At 42.3% G+C, this 20296-nt stretch overlaps 2 protein-coding genes across 4 annotated transcripts in view; one reads left to right on the plus strand and one right to left on the minus strand.

The window, feature by feature from the left end:
• Nucleotides 1-215: 215 nt before the first annotated feature.
• On the plus strand, nucleotides 216-6684 carry ilf2 (interleukin enhancer binding factor 2). Of its 2 annotated transcripts, none has more exons than XM_047050693.1 (15): nucleotides 216-317; nucleotides 823-882; nucleotides 1047-1089; nucleotides 1262-1366; nucleotides 1489-1566; nucleotides 1668-1770; nucleotides 1895-1960; nucleotides 2119-2235; nucleotides 2682-2760; nucleotides 2950-3037; nucleotides 3323-3384; nucleotides 3496-3610; nucleotides 3772-3862; nucleotides 4470-4661; nucleotides 5851-6684. In XM_047050693.1, the coding sequence occupies exons 1-14, from the start codon at nucleotides 313-315 to the stop codon at nucleotides 4619-4621; spliced, it is 1164 nt and encodes a 387-aa protein (XP_046906649.1). In that variant the 5' UTR covers nucleotides 216-312; the 3' UTR covers nucleotides 4622-4661; nucleotides 5851-6684. The 2 variants fall into 2 exon arrangements, with proteins under 2 accessions (XP_046906649.1, XP_046906648.1); XM_047050692.1 differs by having other exon boundaries at nucleotides 223-317; nucleotides 4470-4664.
• A 1062-nt stretch (nucleotides 6685-7746) lies between these two features.
• Nucleotides 7747-20296, minus strand: part of ldlrad4a (low density lipoprotein receptor class A domain containing 4a) — a 48995-nt gene continuing 36445 nt past the window's right edge. For both annotated transcript variants that reach the window (XM_047050616.1, XM_047050617.1), the window contains 3 exons: nucleotides 12641-12795; nucleotides 11823-11876; nucleotides 7747-11563 (listed from right to left, as the gene is read on the minus strand). In XM_047050616.1, the coding sequence (XP_046906572.1) occupies nucleotides 11015-11563; nucleotides 11823-11876; nucleotides 12641-12795 (758 nt within the window). In that variant the 3' untranslated portion in view covers nucleotides 7747-11014. The remainder of the gene's footprint in view (nucleotides 11564-11822; nucleotides 11877-12640; nucleotides 12796-20296) is intronic.

The following is a 20296-nucleotide window of genomic DNA, read 5'->3' on the forward strand; positions in this document are numbered from 1 at the left end:
AGTAGTACATTTAAATTGATATATAATTTGTATCTTTCATTGCTTGATTGAAAGTGTCAGAGATACGGGACGGGTTTGGGGGAGTTTTGTGAAGGATTTAATTTAGATAGATTTTGACTGGCCACACTCCTGCACAGTAGGTGGCGGTGTACGCACCTTTACGTTGGATGCGATCCGCCAACCAAACCTAAAGAAGAAAAACAGGAAGTGTTAACCATTTTCTAAAGGCCCAGTTTAGCAGGCAGACCGGCGTTGGACGCTGATGATTTCTTCTTCAATTTCCTACCTTCAAACATCAAAACGTCTTACGCAATGAGGTAGTTGTTGCCATTGTTTGTGTTTGCATATATATATGGGAAAAAACTGGATTCTACATTAACCAATGCTATTGTATTTTCTGGCCGGTTCGCTCAAACCTAAAATGGCTAGTAAACGTTACCTGCAGGTTGCGCTGTAGCATCAGTATAATTAGCTAGACATGCGTTGCAAACAGTTTCTAGTGTAATTTAACGGTGTCCACTTAAAATAGTTCCACGGTTTATTGTACCATCTAGCAAGCTAACAGGTCGGCTAGCTACAATACTACTACAGTTGCTAGCTATCCTATTACTTGGGAGAAAGGGAATGAATGAACTCACTCTGCAGTCTGCCATAGTCTAGCTAGAACCGGGGCATGCCACAGAGCAAATGGAGTATAAGAGCTTACACAGACATTACTACAGGACATACCATGAATGCGTTAGCTCTATTATGGAAGCGGTTAAAAAACAAGATTTTCCAAGATGCATTCTGGTGTGAATACTGTGACATTTATATTTTCAGAGGCGACCGGGGCAGGGGCCGTGGTGGCCGATTTGGCTCTCGCGGGGGACTCGTGCAAGGGTGAGCAGCTACCAATGCCCCCACCCCACCCAATGCCCTGACTTAGCAATACAGTGTAAAACATCCTAACCTAACAATGTGGATGTGTTGGACAATTTTAAGATGGTGCATATGAAAGTGTTGTTTTATGAGTTAATGTCATGTTGACTTACTCTTGGTTTTAGGTATCGACCCTTTGTCCCGCACATCCCCTTTGACTTCTATGTGGTGAGTTTTCATTGTCTACCCTTTTTGCGTGTGTTCGGTTATCATAAAAGCCGGATTCCATCATGCTGTGTCTCATTTGGGTTGTCAGGAGGTCACTGCTGTGTGTGTGTGTCTGCTCTCTCATTGAAAACATGATAAATTGACACCACTTTGGTTGTCTTTTTGTTTTCAGTGTGAGATGGCTTTCCCCAGAGTGAAGCCTGCAGTTGATGAGACTGCCTTCAGCGAATGTCTACTGAAGAGAAACCAAGACCTTAGCCCTACACCAGCAGAACAGGTAACAAACCCATTTGAACCACATAGAATTGCTTGCTCTGTTCTGATCTAAAATCATGATTGTGTATATTTTCTTGATGAATGAGTCATTTCTTCTCACTGTTACTCTTTTTTCTCTGACAGTCTTCCATCCTATCCCTGGTCACCAAGATCAACAACGTTATTGACAATCTCATCGTCGCCCCTGGCAACTTTGAAGTGGTCAGTTCATATTTATATCTTATCTTAGAAAAACCGTACTACATCTGGACAGAATCTCTCACCCTCTTACCCTCTCTTATTTCATCTTACACTCATCTCAGCAAATAGAAGAGGTGCGTCAAGTTGGGTCGTATAAGAAAGGTACCATGACGACGGGACACAATGTGGCTGATCTGGTGGTCATTCTTAAGATCCTTCCCACATGTGAGTTACTTTTTCATTCTGTACAAAACAAAAGGATTGTGTCATGTGTCTGTTGAGTTCATCTTGACATAGACGATTCATTTTACAATCATATCTCCTCTCTCTTCCTTGCTCTCTCCTGCAGTGGAGGCAGTTGCTGCCTTAGGGAACAAAGTGGTGGAAACCCTTCGCACACAGGACCCCGCTGAAGGTGACAGTGACATGATTCATATATTACACTTTTGACAGAAAACCTAAGTACCAAGTACTTGAAACACAAAGTAATACAAAAAAACAAGCCAACAAATCAGTAAATGGTTGATTTATTTGAAGTGCTTTTGTTGGAGGCTGACAATGTTTCTTTTTCAGTCCTCTCCATGCTGACCAATGAGACGGGCTTTGAGATCAGCTCCGCTGATGCTACAGTGAAGATCCTCATCACAACTGTTCCCCCCAATCTGCGCAAATTGGACCCTGAACTGCATTGTATGTATTCTCACACAGCCAACCAAACACAATCACATCTATTCCTACATGTCTTCTTCTCTAGACTTTATATTTAACCTTCATTTGTCTTAGCTGATCATTCTTTTGAGAGTTGGCATTCAAATGTTTTGAATTTCACTTTTCTTTAATGTTTTGACAACAATTTCAACCAATATGGTTGAGGTTCTGCAAAATTCTCATTCCGGCTATGGGATTGTAGTGTCTCAACAGGATATAAAGGATTTTTGCTGCATTAAACTATGACATTAATGTTTTTCTTAACTAATTTTTTAGTTTTATACAACAAAAAAAGAAACTATACATTTGTTTTGAGTAGAATGTGAACTAATTAAAAAAGGATAATAGGATAATAATGTGCCCATGCAACCATAAGTATGTATTTTTACGCGATGATAAAAGTATTTGCATCGTCTTTTTTTACCCAGTGGATATTAAGGTCTTGCAGAGTGCTTTGGCTGCCATCCGCCATGCCCGCTGGTTTGAGGAGAATGCCTCCCAATCAACGTAAGATATTAGATACTTAATCATTTTAATTTCTGGCTTCATTGATGGATTTTTTTTGTTGAGTCAAACATTTATGATGTGATTGCCAAGTAATTTATAAAAAATACGTGGTTTAGTGAACTGAACAGAATGTATATATTCCTAACCCTTTGTCTAAATACTACTGGATATTTCACTGTGTTCCCATAGTGTAAAAGTGCTGATTCGCTTGCTGAAGGATCTCAGGGTGCGTTTTCCTGGATTTGAACCCCTCACCCCTTGGATTTTGGACCTACTGGTATGGCTGATTAGAGAAACTAATGTGGTCGATATTCGATATATTGTTGAAGTTGTAAGAATTTCTATCTTAACTAAATCGAATAACACTTTAAACCAAATCTTCCTGGAAACTTTCAATGGAACCTTAGTGGTCTACATATTCTGCTTGGTATGAAAATAGGCAATTGTCTACTTGTGCAAATGTTTTTGTAAGAAGAATGTCAAATGAACAAGGAATGTTGAATGAACAAGATGTTTAGGAAGGAATGAATTGTAAAAAGCGATTGCCTTTCTTTTCTCTCAGGGTCACTCAGCAGTAATGAACAACCCATCCAGGCAACCTCTATCACTCAATGTGGCTTACAGGTGGGTCTCCTTAACCTGGATTCAACCCAGGACTGTGACTCCATAGTGTTTTCTTTATGGTAAAGGATAGTCTTTTGAGGTCTCATCATGGGACCGATTCGTGTTTTGCAGACGGTGCCTACAGATGCTTGCTGCCGGGCTGTTCCTGCCAGGCTCCGTTGGTATAACAGATCCCTGTGAGAGTGGAAACTTCCGGGTGCACACTGTCATGACCCTTGAACAGCAGGTATAACGCCCGCCAAGACACTGGAAAGGATGTTTTCATGCCATATACTCCCATCAATGATGCAAATCTTGTGGGAGAGACTGTGATTTTTTGACAGAGCAATACTTGGATTGAGTTATTTTCAAAGAGGTGTACCTAATTTAAGTGTGATGTTTTTGCAGGATATGGTGTGTTTTACAGCTCAGACATTGGTGAGGGTGCTTTCTCATGGAGGCTACAGGAAAATCCTGGGCTTGGAGGGAGATGCAAGTTGTAAGTTAATTTACATACACACCGTCCTACATATTTACTGTAGGAAAACGTAAATATGTATGAAATTGAAAAATGCATCATACAGTGAGTAAAAGCTATCACGATTGGTATTCAAAATTTTCCATGCGACCTCATGAAAACTTTTTTTCTGCGTGGTGCTTTTTGAAGAGCCTGTGCAATTGTTTCCACCCAGTAGATGAAGCAGGTTAGGGGAGTTTTGGAAGGAGGAACATCTTCCTAATGTTGAGTTGGAGCACATTTTGCTCAGTTTGTCTGGGCATGGACTCTAAAGCCTTCCACAGGGCTCTGGCCCATGTTGACTCCATGCTTTCCACAGTTATTAAGTTAGTTACTAATGTATCTCTTCACTGAATTGATTAATTATCTCAACCCACTGATGCTCAGTCGATTTGAGGTCTGGGTATTGGGCAGGCCACTGCAGTAAGCACATTTTCACAAGTTTGTGAAACTATTCCTGCACAAACCGTGAAACAATTGCCATGTGACTTAGCACTACGACCAAAATTGGCAGACGTTGCTGTTTTGCTGGCACAATGTACCCGGTAGACGCCACAGTCTTAAATAGCATCACTTCCTTTCTTCCCAGATCTAGCCTCTGAGATGTCCACCTGGGATGGCGTGATTGTGACGCCATCAGAGAAGGCGTACGAGAAGCCCCCCGAAAGGAAGGAGGAGGACGATGAGGCGCTGGAGGAGGGAGGAGACGCAGAGGATGAGAGCATGGAGACCCAGGAGTGAAGAGGGAGCGTATGATCGTGCCCCACCAGGGAGCGTCCAGGTAGTTGTGCTTGTGCCTTCTGTACGTGGACTGGACTATACTATTGAGTTATGTCATGGTCCGTGACAGGGCAAACTCATAATGCACTCGATTTATCCTTGATCGAAGATATTAAATTGACGCAGTTGTGTGTAGAACTGTGTGAGTGTTATCTGTCAGCACTGGCCATATGGGATTAGAAAATTAAAGAACAAAGTAAATATTGAGAACAAACTAATTTTGACTTGCTGGTTGAAATGTTGTCCACCAAGTAAGTCCTCATTTGATGATGCCTATTAAAGCAATGGAAATCAAATCCCTGTAGTCTATTTTGACCTAAACCGTAGTGAGTTGAATTGTAAAAACATTCCAGAATTAGGCCGCCTCAATTTTGCAACTTTGCCTGGGTTGTGGGGTGTGGTGCCCTGTTGAACTTTTCGCTTGAAGCAGCCTTCAGAGTTTGGGTATCTTTATTTAATTTGTCATAGAAAGCTGTGCACTTTATAGGCCTATACAATTTTGCCAACTATTCATCTGAGCAATACACCTACAGCATTTCAACTTCACAAAGTGGTTGGATGACCAGTTTGTGCAATAAATAACTATTTGCGTAGTACTCAAAGCAGCCTTTTAGATCGTCATTGCAAGCTGAGACTGAGGATAGACTACTGACTTGGTGAGCGTTCTGCAAGATCCATGGTTAGATCCCTTGGTAACACGGCCATATTTATAACCCTTTTTTTTTTTTTTACCGCAAACCTTTCATCTAAACAACGTCACAAATGAAACTGCACACCCTTGGACAATTTTCAAAATTTTTTGGGAGTATTGTCCTTGAACAGTACACCATAATTGTGCCACAAAAACTTTTAACAGACATTTCTGGCATTATAGTGAGATTAATACAGACCAACCTTTTGTTTTAACACTGATGTATCCAATATAATCAATTAGCAAGTATTTCCAGACTCTCCTGCTGCTGATTATCACCTGCAGGCATTGGTAAACAGCATTACACTCAGGAAGAAGGGATTGTGAACTCTTAGATAACTGTCCCACTGCTCAGGATTTTCCTAATTACAATGACCATAAGGCAGCTGACTATGTGCTATGTATTTGATGTGCTGTTTGAATGAGAAGGACATGGTATCCACTTGAATCCATTTCACACTGTGAAATAACATAGTTTTTCCCTCCTTTCTATTTTTAGATGGTCCTGTGCTATGTCTGGCCATAGTTGACCCCAAACATCTTTTGGAAACATCTTAACGGACTATTTGTGCCCATTAAACATTTGTTGTTGGCATCAAAGCAGACCAACCTGCCCTTACCGGGATAAAGGTTCAGACAAGGACCATAACTAGTCAATGGACATCCAAAGGACACATTTCAAAACACATCTGGTGGGGTGGGTATCAACATCTCACTTCATCGTGTTTTATTTGTTTTGGATTTCACCCTGTAACAACTGAGATGCCGAAACAATTTGTATTGTTATTTAGTGAGTTGATTTGTTTTTTATATTTTCATACACAATACTGCAAATGGGATTGAGACATTTGAATAGTACAATAGGACAACTTAAAAGTTGCTTTTGAAAATTGTCTGTACCCCGAGTCCACACTGTTTGCTTTGAGTTCTACAAAACCCTCCTCTGTGGTATGTTCAGGGGAGACTCCCCATTGGCCGTTACCAGTGACACAAACTTGACCCTCAACTCTGCAAGTGGAAATGCTAGCCACACTCGCTACAATATGATACAGATTCAAAAGCATCACAAGTTTATTTTTGATTAATTCTAATGTCATTCATTCCATGGATCTGTTCTTCATTTGGAGTCTTCTTGAATATCCCTCCAGGCCAGTTGTTCAGGATATCATTTAGTAACTCCCCTTTTTATCTTTCGAGTTTCAGTACAAAATATCCCCCCCTCCCCCCATGTTTAAGCCTTGTATAATTGTCTTGAGTATTTTAGGTTGACTTGAATAAGTTTTGGTTTCATATAGTACATGTCTGAAATAAAAATCAGATTTTCATTTCTTCACTTTGCTTCTTCACTTTGCTCCAAATCTGAATGAAGTACTTTAGAATTAGTTGTGGTAGATATGGTTACACTCCCTGTAGAGAGATGCCGTTATGGCTTAAAACAGCTCAAATTTTAGTTTACCGTAATTTATAAACTGTTCTCAAATAAATTTCATTCCACAGGCATGTCTTTATGCCTTACAGATGCTCATCATGGGGAATGATGAAATGGTGCCCAACCAGAAAATGGTTAGAATTATTTTTGTAAATTTGTAATAACCTGTCAACCAATACAGGCCTGTAGGGTGCACCAGAGTAAAGGATGTGACAGACCAGTCACTTGTCTCCTTTCTTGAGCTGATCTTGGATCTGCAAATATTCGGTAGATAAAACATTTGTATTGCTACACGTTTATCAGCCGATTGATTTTAGAGCAAGCAGTTTTCTTAAGAAGGTGGAAGCTGAATTTTAGGACTGTAATCATTTTAATTGTGCTCCCACAAAGGTGCACTGTCTTAAATGAGTTAAGACTTAAACAATGCATGACCATGAAACATTTACATCAATCAAAGGGATGGTGGCGAGCAAAACGTTTGAGTTTCTTACTTTTGCCTCAAAATTGCTAAACTGAGAAGAGACAACAACCCAAGACAAATTATATGATTGTCTGAAATTAACAATCTCAATAATATCTCAATATCTAATAAAACAATATCTCATGAACTTGTGATTATAACTTAAGTGTAAACTTTTGATTGTGCTATAATAGTGGGAATAATGGAAACGTGTTCATAATGATCACCAGTGTGTTGAAAGTACAACAATAATTTTGATCAAACATGAATTTATGTTAAAAAATATTATGGTCCGCTCATGCAAGGAGAGTTTACATAATCGTATTACTTAGTAAGTGTGGAAATGCTAAGAATTACCGAAATCAAGGGTTCAAAGGCATAACTGAAATGTGACAGTGATTGTACAGGCTCATACCAGGGACCTTGACTTGGCGCAATGCTGATTTTACGCTGGAAGATGTTAAAATGCCTTTAATGAAAACCAAATCCAACAAACATTTAATTTTCTGAAATTTTAATCGGCACTCATGTATTTTGACCACAGTCAATATAAATCCACGTGTTCTTTTCATGAAAGACTACAATAGCACTTGAAGCAACATAGTTTTATTGTTGAATAATTTTTTCACTTTTGTAAAAGTATTGCAGTAAAAGACCTCAGGCTGAAAACGTATGACATCACATTTGCTTTGATAACAATAAAAAGGCAAAAGTAAGTATACAGCAGTGACACCCACTTGAATATTCTGGTGAAATAAAGCTTAATATTGTCGTCCATGTTGGAAGCAGTCCTGTGGATATGGATCATGAAAAAGGCATAACATGACACTGTTTGGAAAACTCTTGTTTGGAGACACTCGAGATCCTCAAGCCTCTCATTGGAACATGGAGCACACAGGACAAAAAAAAACAACTAGAATTTGTAGTTAAGATAGCAGATGGAATGGACAACCTCACCGATGGATGAATAAAAGAAAACTGAACAATTTTCTTTGAATCTTCTAAGGAATCAGCCACAGTGATAATGAGAAATAAAAAAGTATAGGTGCTTTTGAAATCACCTCTAGTGTAGCAACGGCAATGGGGTTTGACAGAGGTTTGTATTATGTAAAATGATAAATATCACTCTTAAATTCTTGAAATGTAAATCCCTTTTGTATGGTTTCACTTTAAATAAATCTGGTTCACCGAAGGTTAGAGAAGTTTTGTCTTATCAAAGTCTGCAGTAGGTAGGTAACAATAGGCTTCTCATGTTGATAGGCTATATTTGCCTGTAAGTGTTCATTTTGTTTTCAAAACCATGGTACAGTTCTTGGCTTATTTTATGCAATTGGTCAAGCGTGGTTAATACAGGTTAAACAGTGCTGGCATTTACAGGTATATTTATTTTCTGGGAGTAACAGCAGCAGCTAAGTATCCTGTGTAGAGACTGCCCATAATATTAATATTCAATTCAACACAACAGATTTGCATTTATAGGAAAAATATAACGACTGTAACTGTAGCATTTTTGCAAATTCGCATTTCCTGTTTTTACAAAAAGACAATGCAACAATTTGGAGGCATTCACAAAAAAAGGTTGCCACCGTGTTAAATTTCCTTTTTAATATCATCTATACATTATATTACAGTATTAACAATGTTCTTTTGTGGTTTCTACCCATTGGGTAGGATATGTGCATAATATATTAAAGTTATATACAGCACCGTACAAATAAACAGAGTCAGACCACTGAAAAAAGCACCATTGGAAGTGAGGCACAACGAAGGTGGGGACTTTGAGTGCAAGTGGCTGTGAAAGCTGTCCTGGTCCTATGGCTGCTCATACATCACCATCAGGCACCGCATTTGCTCACATAATTGTAACATGCAAACCCTCTGACTTGAAAAACATAAAAAAGAAAGGTTTCCTGTTAACTACAAGAGCAAAAAAGCAACCAAGCAATAAAGAAACATACAAAAGAACACAAACATCTAACTTCTAGTTTCTAAATAAAGTTTTTTTTTTGAACGAATACCAGTGGAAAAGCTGACGTATTAACATTGACAGCAGCAGCAGAAGAAGCAGCAGCGCATAGCAGCAGCAATACTGAATAACAGAGCAACACAAACCTTGTGCTCAGTGACGAGAGAGCACAACCAATGAAAAATGTCTTAAGACCAGGGTTCTGTCCTATGGAATAATTTGAGCGACTTCCATTTTCATTGACTGTGGAAGGGATGAGGGGATATTTTAGCATCCAGAATCTGGCCTTGGGAATTCTTGAAAAATGTTTGCAGCGAGCACTGAATAAGTGGCTTTGCCTTACATGGAAACCAACCAAAAATCCCCTCAAATTGTGTAACATCAAATAAATAAGAATAAATACTCTCCTTTCTGATAAAGTTTTTAAGTAGGACTATCTATAGGGAGCCCACAAATTAGTGGTTCTTACAAGTTTGGCTCCAAAACAATCACCAGGTCTCAAAAGCATTCAAAACAAATAATAACAAACTTACTACCAGGATTCAACTTTGAATTTTATGTTGTAGTAAAATGTCTAGGCTAATTTAATTTGTTTCGAATATGAATGTCTGTCATTTAAATTAACACTCAATCCCTCAATCAGGTAATTTTTCTCAACATATGAGCGAGTCTCATAAGCAAAATGACTGTGATCATAAAGACCAGAAAACTTCATCACACTTTTAGCCAAGCTGTAGGGCTGGCCTAGTCTTTTTATCTGCCGTACACTGTAAATGTGCTGGAGCAACATTAAAAGACATTACATCGCTGTACAGTTCAGGGTCAGTACAATAGCATATACAATAGTAAGTTGATGATTCTATTGTCACAAATTAAGGGTCAAGGAAGAGGCGGTTCTCGACAGAAGGAGGAAGTCCTTTCAATTTTCATTGAAGTCACTACAAGATATTGGCTCTTTAATTGAAAGTTTATGGAAGTGCATTCAACTAAAGGGCTCTGTGGAACTTCCCTTCCCATCACTGCTCCTTCACTTGGATCCCAATAAAAACAGTGAACTGACAGAAGTTTAAAGTGCTACTCAATAGGACTATGGGGATGGTAATACAATGAGTTAAAGGCGTCATTTCGATTATCACTCTCGGAGACAATGAGGGGTTTGAGAGAATGTATATTAGTGGGGCAGTTGACCAAAATCAGAATATCATATCCTAATCTTATTTTGGGGTGCTATACCTTTAAACACAATTAACCCATTTTACTGAATATTTAAATATGGATCAGAGTTTGGTCTCTACTGATTTTGACAAAAACAAACAAATATACCCAGTCACACTAAGTGATAACTTAGGGGTTTTCAGACAAAACAAACTACGAGAAGCATTGTTTGTTTTTCAGAGATAAGTTAGTGCAACAGATTTTAAATAACTTGTTATTTATCCCCTGGATTAATGGTTTCATGAATCATGGCACTACTATTATTTGGATTAGACTGACTTCAGAATCAATCTCAAATCCAGAAAAGAACAAAAAGAGTGAAAAAAGCCATAACTTTTATCCTATGACTGTGGTAAACAAAACTGTATGTCAACAATCATATTTTACACAAAAAGAAAGCATATAAAAACAAGTCATCAAGCTATAGTGTCCAAGCAAAGCTCACAGCTATAGCAAAAATACAAATACAAAAGATCAGTTGTAAGCTCGGCTCCTCGAGATTTGAGTTTGTTCAAATTGTGCACAATGGAGAGCGCAGAGAAGCAGGCCTTCCCCCCTTTAGGTTGGTACGGTCCAACAACCCCTCCTCCCTCTCACACTGGTTTGTCCTGCCGACTGTCTTTACTCTTGCTGAAGCCCAAAGTTGTGCTTTCAATGCGGCTCTGGTGCACCGTCCTGGGGGTAGTGCTCCCACCGTTTCCACCCAGCTGCTGCCCATTATTGCTGTACTGGCTCTGAAACGCAGAGGATCCTGGGTAGTGTCCCATCACCTCACTGTAAGTGGGCGGGGGCCCCTCCATTCGAGAATTGGCGGCGCTGACGCCCGAGTTACAGCTGGGGGGCCTGGGCCCGCCGCCGTGGACATAAACGTCTATCAGGTCGCTGTCGAAGATGGTCCGGTTGGGCGGGGCTCTGACCGAGGCGCGGCTCAGCTCCAGCTGCTGCTCTGGGTCTCGCAGCTGCAGCGTGCAGGGGCCCTTATAGGGGGGCAGCTCCTCGCCATCCGACAGGCAGATGGTGGGGGGCAGGTCGATGTCCTGCTGCAGGTAGGGATAAGTGGGCTGGAAGCGGCAGAAACGGTCCCGCTGCATAAAGGAGGGCGGGTTGAACCTCTCCTGATGACCCCGTGGCCCATACATGACCTACATACACAACAGAGAGACAGACATGTCCGGTTAATATACTCCACGTGCGAGTCTGCACGTGGCGTGCATTTCAGAGGACACTTTCACGACTTGATCCGTTTTCAGTTCTGTACTGGAACAATCGACGTGGAAAATGGATGAATTGCCATGCCTGTCAAGGTCACGCAGCACAAGGTGATTGTAAGGATTCTACTTTTCAAGTAATAATTGAAAAGCATATTTAATGCATAATCCTATGGCTCAATGTCCCACTCACCTCCGTTGTTCCTTGCTGTGTCACCAAGCTGTCTGTTGGCCACACACACCCGTCCTGATGGAGTGAAAGAATAGAGGAAAATACAGAGGAGGCGGTGGGAGAGAAACAGTGTTAAAATTCCATTTGGCCACGTCTGGCTAAAAGTGCTGACTAACAGGAGAGCCCCTGCCGTGTGTGTGTGTGTGTGTGTGTGTGTAGTACACTGCTGCAGTATCTGTGTGTAGCTGAGTGTTTGTGTGTGTCTCAAGGCCAGACTAGGACAGACATAAAGCACCCAGCTGGGGGAAGCTCTACCCCCACTGTCTCCAACTACACTGCAGCCTTCTCTCCCCTCCGTCGTATTGGCTGACAGATTTAAGCACAAGCCTGGGCATAGAAGCAACTAGCTTTCATAGCAGATCATAGCACGTCAAACTCTTGGACTCCTGGCCAATGATTAAAAAAAATACTATAATTCCCACTAGTTTCATGCATGATGATTTTTTAAGTATGACACACAAAGATCCTCTGCTTTTCCGGTATAATTTTTTTTTCTCGCGCCTCAGCCGCCCCTCCACCCCCTCCTCTTTCTGTTTCTCTGTCACTCTCCCTCCCCCACTGCTCTGTGGCCGCTGTACCATGACTGGGCCCTGGGCTTATTAATAAAGATGAGTTTTCAAGCAAGCTAGAGTCAGTCTTTTCTCCTGTCCCTCTCCATGTCTCCCTCTCTCTGCTTTTTAAGACAGGGTGAAAGGTGGAAGGGGTTAAAAGGTTCTGTCACACCCATAAAACCAGAATAGTATGTCATATAACAAAAGTAGCTATTTCGTGTGACTCACCAATTGTGTGGCCTGGTCTCGTCTGCGTGCCTGGCTGTGTCTGGTAAGGAAGGCCAGGGCAGACAGTCTGTAGTGATTCAGCAAGCAGATGATCACGACTACCATCACCGTCATCACCACAATTATGATTATTATCTGAACAAACTCCAGTTCAGCTGTAAAAGAGAAAAAGGAAGAGAATGAGAGATTGAGATGAAAACGTTCAGCAATTTTCATCAACGCAAAACGTTCATTCTAACTTTTTTTTCTCTCCTTTCTTTCATTTTCATTTTTGAAGGACTAAATATTCATTTTGATCCACAAAGTGAAAATCGGTTTGCTTCGTCAGTTCAGGCCACGACACCGTCTTCACCTCCAGGGTGCAGCAGAGAGGGGCTCTAATCTGAGTCAGCCATCATTCAGTCAAAGATAGCCCAGCTAGGGATGCAGTAGCAATTACGTAATGGGGCCTTGTCTACTCAGAGGAGCCAACATGTTTTGGTGAGGATCTCATTTCCTTCAGTGGTCAGGCTAGAGATATACTCATATTCCAGCTGACAAAATGGCAGGGTAGCCTGAAGTTCACCATACACATTAGAATAGTTGCTCATCAGCTATTTCACTTTTCTTGTCTGGATAAAGGTTTTTTTTGTTCGTCTGTCGGTGACGCCCACTGCCAGCATGCCAGAAAGGCAGACAGGGCACTGTGCCACATTAGGGGCAGTGCCACCAGATGGGCAGTGTCAAAGCTGGCTTTTTATTGGCCCCCGGAGACACTTGGCACTTGGGCCGTGCCAGGGTCATGGTATGCTTATGACTTTCTGGATTTTATGCATAGACTGGTGGAGACACATTCTCACACACACTCACACAAATAGAAAGGTCCTTTGTATGTCATGGAGGGGCCATGGATAGGACAAAGCATTTCTGACATGTCTGGACACAGACTGTTCTCATATACACTGCAGTGCTGACCCAGACAGTACCGCTCGGTGTCAACACTGCATTAGTCCACTGACCTAAAGCTTTATAGCACTGAATGTGCTTGTGACACACCCCGTGTCCACCACTGTTAGCTTCCCTAACAACAACGTTCGCTAATCAGGAAAGCAACCGTCGGAACGAACAAAGAAAATAGTCTGTCGAAGGGGGAAACAACACAACTCAAGACTTCACCAACTGTATTTGAATACTTTGTTTTAAACTAGTTTACTTCAACTGAACCAACATAGTGTTAAATGTTTGTTACATGTGTGACATTTATCACAGCACTCACAGCGACTCCTTAGGACACGAGGGTCAATCGACCTCACGTTAAAGGATCACTGCTTAACACTGAACCCCCCCGTTTGCAATTACGCACGACTTGAATGTTCCTCGGAATCGAGGTCAAGATAGATGAGCTATCAGGAAGATCTGGGTTAAGGCTAACCAGTAGCATTTTCACCTGACACCTGGCCCTAATAAGCAGACAGAGCCATCACTGTGGCACTGATCGTGCCAGAACTGCGCTCAGTGGATGAGTGCCACCTCACAGTGGTATTGAGAAGAGGTTAAGTCAGCATGGTGAGCCATGGCACACTGCCAGGCTTCGCCTGGTGAGAACAGGGGGAGGGAAGGACCCCATCTGTTCCAGGCTAAGCACATAAACACACACACACACATACATATACACAGACACACAACACTGTACACAGATATGCACAACATTACACCAACTGGCAGACATACAAATACACACCAATAAAACCTGTAACATTTCCTGTAACACACACGTACACTTGACAAGACCAGACACGTCCAAGGAGGTAACCAATCTCACTGCACGACGAGGTACTACATACCCTCCCAATCAAACAATCTGCCTCCTCTAACCGGATTAAAGACTGGAGCAGACCCAGCAGACAGGGGGAGAGGAGGAGGGAGGGAGAGGGAACATGTTGTAACAGACTCTGTCTGGCGCACACTGACACACTCGCACACACCTCACCCAAAGCCACAATGACGATCTAATCCAAGCCAGGGGGCAAAGCTGAAAACCTCAGATGGCCCCAGCCCTCTCCAGCCACAGTGCACACACGCACGCACGCTCCGTACTCGTCATGTGCTGTAACCGTTCATGGTTTCTGAGGGGTGGAGGACAGAGAAATAATATAGCATTCCAGGCTCCACCCTACTTGAAGTGGAGAGCAGAAGATCCACTGGTAGCAGATCAAAGGTGGAGGAGGAGGAGACTATGCGAGGTAGCGACGTAACGTTTCCCCGTGAACAATAAAACCAGGCTACGTTGTGAAATAAGACTTTAAACTTACATTCTTACATGCACAAAACCCCAAAAGTAGCTAGTACAATATGCAAGTACATACAATCTTTGCTCAACCCTATGACGTGTTCTCTGAGGCCTTGTCGTTAACGGTAACGACAGAACTATCGTGGCTTTCTGGTTAAGTGGACTTTGCTAATGAACTAACAAGTCCAGCACCTAGAGGCAGTTAATGCCGTGAGCCCCACAAGTTGACAGTCAGCGATTAGCCATGCCAATCCTCTTAGTTACATATACCCCCTCATTCAAACTGACAAGAACAGTTTGTAAAACCTTTAAATGACTAAGCACCTTTTACATTATCTGGGACATTTTTAAGGAATTCCTCTCCGAAAGTTTAGAACTTGGATTAGAAAGGAACTGATTTGAGACGTTCCTTTAGGGAAAGCGTTGCCGGTTTAGATTATTGATGAGAACCACAATATGAGAACTCACCATCTTTTCCATTTCAAGTTCAAATAAACTAGCCTTGGCCTAGCAAATAGATGTTGATAATGTTAATCCTAAAACACACCATCTACATCTTTAATATACACCTCCATGTTACAGTATGGACTTGGTTTACTGTAGTGTGTTTGGGACTGAGGTGCTTTGGAGAATGAGGGAGGAATTACATAAGCCTCCCCAACTTTTTTTATGTGAGCACAGAAAAGCGAGGCTGGGCTTTGCTCAGCTCCAAATCCATATTTCATGAAGCCATTTCCTGTTTCCTGTCATGCTTTGCAGCGTGGCATGGTTTTATAACAGAGAAAAACAGCTGTGCTCTCACGATCTGAGGAGAGAGACAGGAAGTACAGCAATGGAGACACGACCAATCAGCAGCCATCTGTTTGTGTGTGTGTGTGCTCGCATGAGTGGGAGAGAGAAAGAGACCAAATCCTCCTTAGACACAGTATAGATTGCCATGAATACACACTGTACTACGCACAAACAAAAACACATTTTTAAATATCTAAATATGGCTAAATATCTAGTACAGAACGTGGCAGTCTGTGTTGAATAACGTATGTGTGGAGCAAAACAATGTCACGTAAAATGTTACAGGGATTATCCTATGATGAAGCAGACATAACAGGGCCTTTTTCAGACCGTGAGTGTTTAGGGAGTTGTTGAGCACTCATTTATACAGAAGTGCTCATCATGTCTGCACTGGCTGCTTTTTGAGGCTAACCTACTTTCTTCCACTGTCCCAAAAAGAACATCCTAGCCTTTCCTCCTCTCCCCTTTAGGCCACACAACAACACACAACACACACACACGCACACACTGAAACCCAGCATCAGTCTGTCGAGGCTGCTTTATTGCTACACAACCCAATGACACAGCGGCGGCTCTCTCGGCACAAGCAGATTCCAGATTGATGAGCGCAAAAGCATTGTGGTCGTGGTGAGAGACCAATGGGAGCAGCCGATCTGGGATCACATTTGAAAAGTCTAAAAGGATGTGAGAGAGTCATAACTGTGATACCTCTTTCTCCTCAGTAAACGATAGTATAGCTAGGCAGATATATTTTGGAAAATGAACACTAATACAGAAACAGCCAAATAGCTCATCCCCCTCAGACACAGACATACCACAAAGCTTCACAGACATTGCATTGCCCACAAACTCATAATGCCACCCACATCTCTGTGGGTTTACATAACAATAACCGCATCCACCTCACACCAAAACAGTCTGGGCCGAGCGGCGAGCGGCAACACATTACAGGCCGTAATCCGGTTAACCGACGTGGCACAGCCACAGTGACTTCCTACGGTGGCGTTCTGATTGGAAGACAAAAGGCATTGTGGGTACTGAGAGAGAAGCTCACCAACCCCCGGCGTTATCAGTGCCGCCTCACCAGGCTGGCAGAACAAAGGAGAGCGGGCACAATCGGGCCGCCCACGTGGGTACGGCACAGTAGACAACTGAGACGCCAGAGCTCTTCTCAACCATGGCTTGTGCCAGACAAGGGAGAGGACCACCTACCGACTGGCAAACACTAATCTGCCTGTTTTCTAGAACAGTTCCCCCCTCCCCAGCAACATGGCATGAGTCACAGTGTGTGTGTGTGTGTGTGTGTCTGAGCTTATATGTACCGCCCACATTTAGAAAAAGAGACAAGAGGTAACTAAAGATCTATCAAAGCATAACTTCCATATTTCCGACAGAAAATATGAAGGAGATGGGCAGCCTGTGGTAGAGAGTTTGAAACGAACCCAACCAAACAGAGCAACATTGTCCTAGACTGATCTCAGTCATGATAACTGTTGGGATCATACTGGAAAAACAACAGTGCAGTAAGGGTCGGGTCAGCAGCAAAGTGTGATGGGATTGGCTACTCGCCAATCCAGGTAGAGTTAAGATCATAGTTTCTGATGACACATGGAGCCAAAGACTGGAAACGCAACAAGGGTTGGCAGAGCCACGGCATGAATCGATGTTCGGCATCAGTGCTGTCCCAAACTCACTAAACCCCCTTCTCCCCCCTTTGCTACTGACCCCCTTCTGTAATCTCAGATAAGGAGAGGGGGGGGGGGGGGGGGGGGGGGGGAGGTATTACAGAGTCGCTGGGCACAATACGGGGGCGCCAGACAAACGTCTAGACGCCACTGTTCGCTGTGCCATAACACCCCGCTTCTCTTAAATTATTTAGCCTGCTCCTGCTGGCTGGCTGTGGCTGCTAAAGGCTAGGCCCACCGCTGAGCCCGGATGGTTGGAGGGGCTGAGGAGGATCATCCAGCCAGCCAGCCTGTCAGGTTTCCTAGGTTGAGACTGAGACTAGACACCACCTGCTGAAGCCAAATCCTTCACGTACACACAAACATTCACACGTATACTGTACACAAGCACATACAAGCACTTTTATTATCTGGCCACAAATATAATGCCCCTTCCGTTCCCTTCAACTGTTTGTCGCCCTCCTTTACTCCAGCCAATAACTTGCCATGATGATGTCCTATCTCCCCTACCTTCATTTGCCATCACTTATTTGCTGTGAGGTGGAGTTTTGGCATAGGAGGTTGCAAAACCAAGCAGCAGACATTGATTTTAGAGAAATGTATTATATACTAACAAAGAAAGGTTGAAAGGATGAATATCAGATGTGTTGGTATAATCGAGAGAGCAGTTGAACACTGCGTAGAATTATTGAAGCAAATTAACCAGTAGTTAAAACTTCAAAGTAAGAACTTATCTTTGCATCAGGACTATGTGATGTCATGGTTTGGCCATTACATAACATAACAACACATATTTATCACTTTAAAATATAAATATTTCAGAGTTGTTGTGTTGACGGCGGACAGAACCGGATGTACAAGAGATTAGTAAAGTATTAAATTAGCCTTAGCTAAATTAGTTTGATCATAATTTGCAATTTAAACAAAAAAACTGATAAGGCAGTATGTGGTTGTGTCATCTTCAGGATTAGCCAATATCAAGTATTTGGGTCAGTGTGACACAATGTGACACAATGCACACATACAATTTGTGCATGATTTGTTATTTCCCCTACATGGACTTACCGGATGACATTTCAAAAATAAGACATTATATTATTATATTCCTCTTCAAGTCTTTGTTATTTTACCATTCCTATCTAATTGCATCTGTTTTTGTGGGGCGTCAGTCTGATCAACTCGTCACTGACTCATGCTGCAAGTGATGCATCATTAACAGACTTTAAACATATGGAATGCAGTGACGCTGCCCCCCTTATTGGCACTCAAACGGAAGCATTCAACGCTAAACGGAATATAAAACCAACGTAAGATATCTTTATTAGTGAAGAGATGGTTTGAACTAGAATTGTCACGAAATATAACACATTTAGCATTGGTTCTTACACATCGTTATATGACTGATAGTAGAAATTGCTCTACCGGGGTTAAATATGTTCCACATACCTTTCAGACGTCATCATTTATATGTATCTGTTTATACTATGCTATTTATGCGTTAATAGGGAGAAAGAGAATGTTTATAGACTGGTCATCTAGTAGACAGTTGATATAGTGAGAACGTTGAACCCAACCTGTAACACTGACCTACATTGACTGAGTTCAACCGCAGGATCTTAATGCAGCTATGGTTAACCCTCCTCTCCTCCTACATGTTGTATATATTCCGTCATCAGCACAACGCTAAATTCAGAAACACGCATTTCCAAAAACATGTCCCCTCACTCAAAGATGTTCACAGCAGAAGTCTGTTTGTGAGTGTGTATGTTTAGTATAGGTGTTATGTACTTTCCACGACTATTTTCACTTTTTTTTCTCTCTCTCTCTCCATCTGTCTACGTCTTTCTGCCTGCATATCTGGCACTCTGTCTATCATTTGCCCTCTCCCTCTACACTCCTCTCTCTATATACTGTATCTTTTATCTGTATGACAATTTCTCCCTGTACTGCTCTGAGAAAGGGAGAGAGGAGAGGATACAAAAAAAAGGAAAAGAAAAGAATGGACTAGCCAGACCAGACACTGTGGCCCTCATCTCTAGACAATAGAACCATCTCTATGCTGATTGGGGGGCAGCTGGGAAAAGGAAAGATGGGGGAGTGTGTACTAGACAGGATTGGGGGTCGAGGGTGAAGGTGTAGACGGGGGCTATGAGAGCTAGGAAGGGGACACAATCAGATCTCTGACTGGGTTATAAATGGGGGTCAGCAACCAAAGCCCCCACATTGTGCGGTGGATAGTAGACAGGGGAGGAGCCAGTGTCTACAGTCTACAAAACATGACTGTAATATACTCTGTGATATGGTCTTTGATACTGCATGGTATAAAGCATTATCGCTGCATATCACAGGACGCATTGACTTGCCTGAATGGTGCTCATCCGAGTCAAAAAGCATGAAACGTGTGAAATACTATATAACACGCTGATCCAAAATGGACAGTCAGCCATCCTCTTTGCTACACTTGTCCCATCAAAAAGCTAGCAACAAAATACTGTGTATTTGCAAAGGAATACGTGTAAAACGAGAACAAGGAAAAGAGAGGGGGGGATTGGGGAGTGAGCATGCACACAGAGAAGACAAAGCCTCAGCTGTGACTAACAAGGGTGCAGGAACAAGGCCTTGACCCCTGACTTGGGTTAAGGCTGGGGGGGAGACAAGCTGCCCACGGTAATGAGCAGTGTGCTGCATGTGTGATGAGCCTAACCCAATAATTGTAGCCAGTATGTGTGGGTGTGTGTCTGACGACACTCCCCTGGCGATAGGTTTACCCAGCTACTGAGACCAGGGGGCTGGTCGCGCTGAGTTGTTGTGTCTGGCGTCTGGGCGACAGTCTTGTCTGCGTCGAAGCCTTATTGCCCTCTTCCTAGCCCCACCCAGCCCTCAGAGAAATAAGAATCTAAATGCAGAGCA

The sequence above is a fragment of the Hypomesus transpacificus genome, unplaced genomic scaffold (genome assembly GCF_021917145.1).
Source record: "Hypomesus transpacificus isolate Combined female unplaced genomic scaffold, fHypTra1 scaffold_124, whole genome shotgun sequence".
NCBI lineage: Eukaryota > Metazoa > Chordata > Actinopteri > Osmeriformes > Osmeridae > Hypomesus > Hypomesus transpacificus.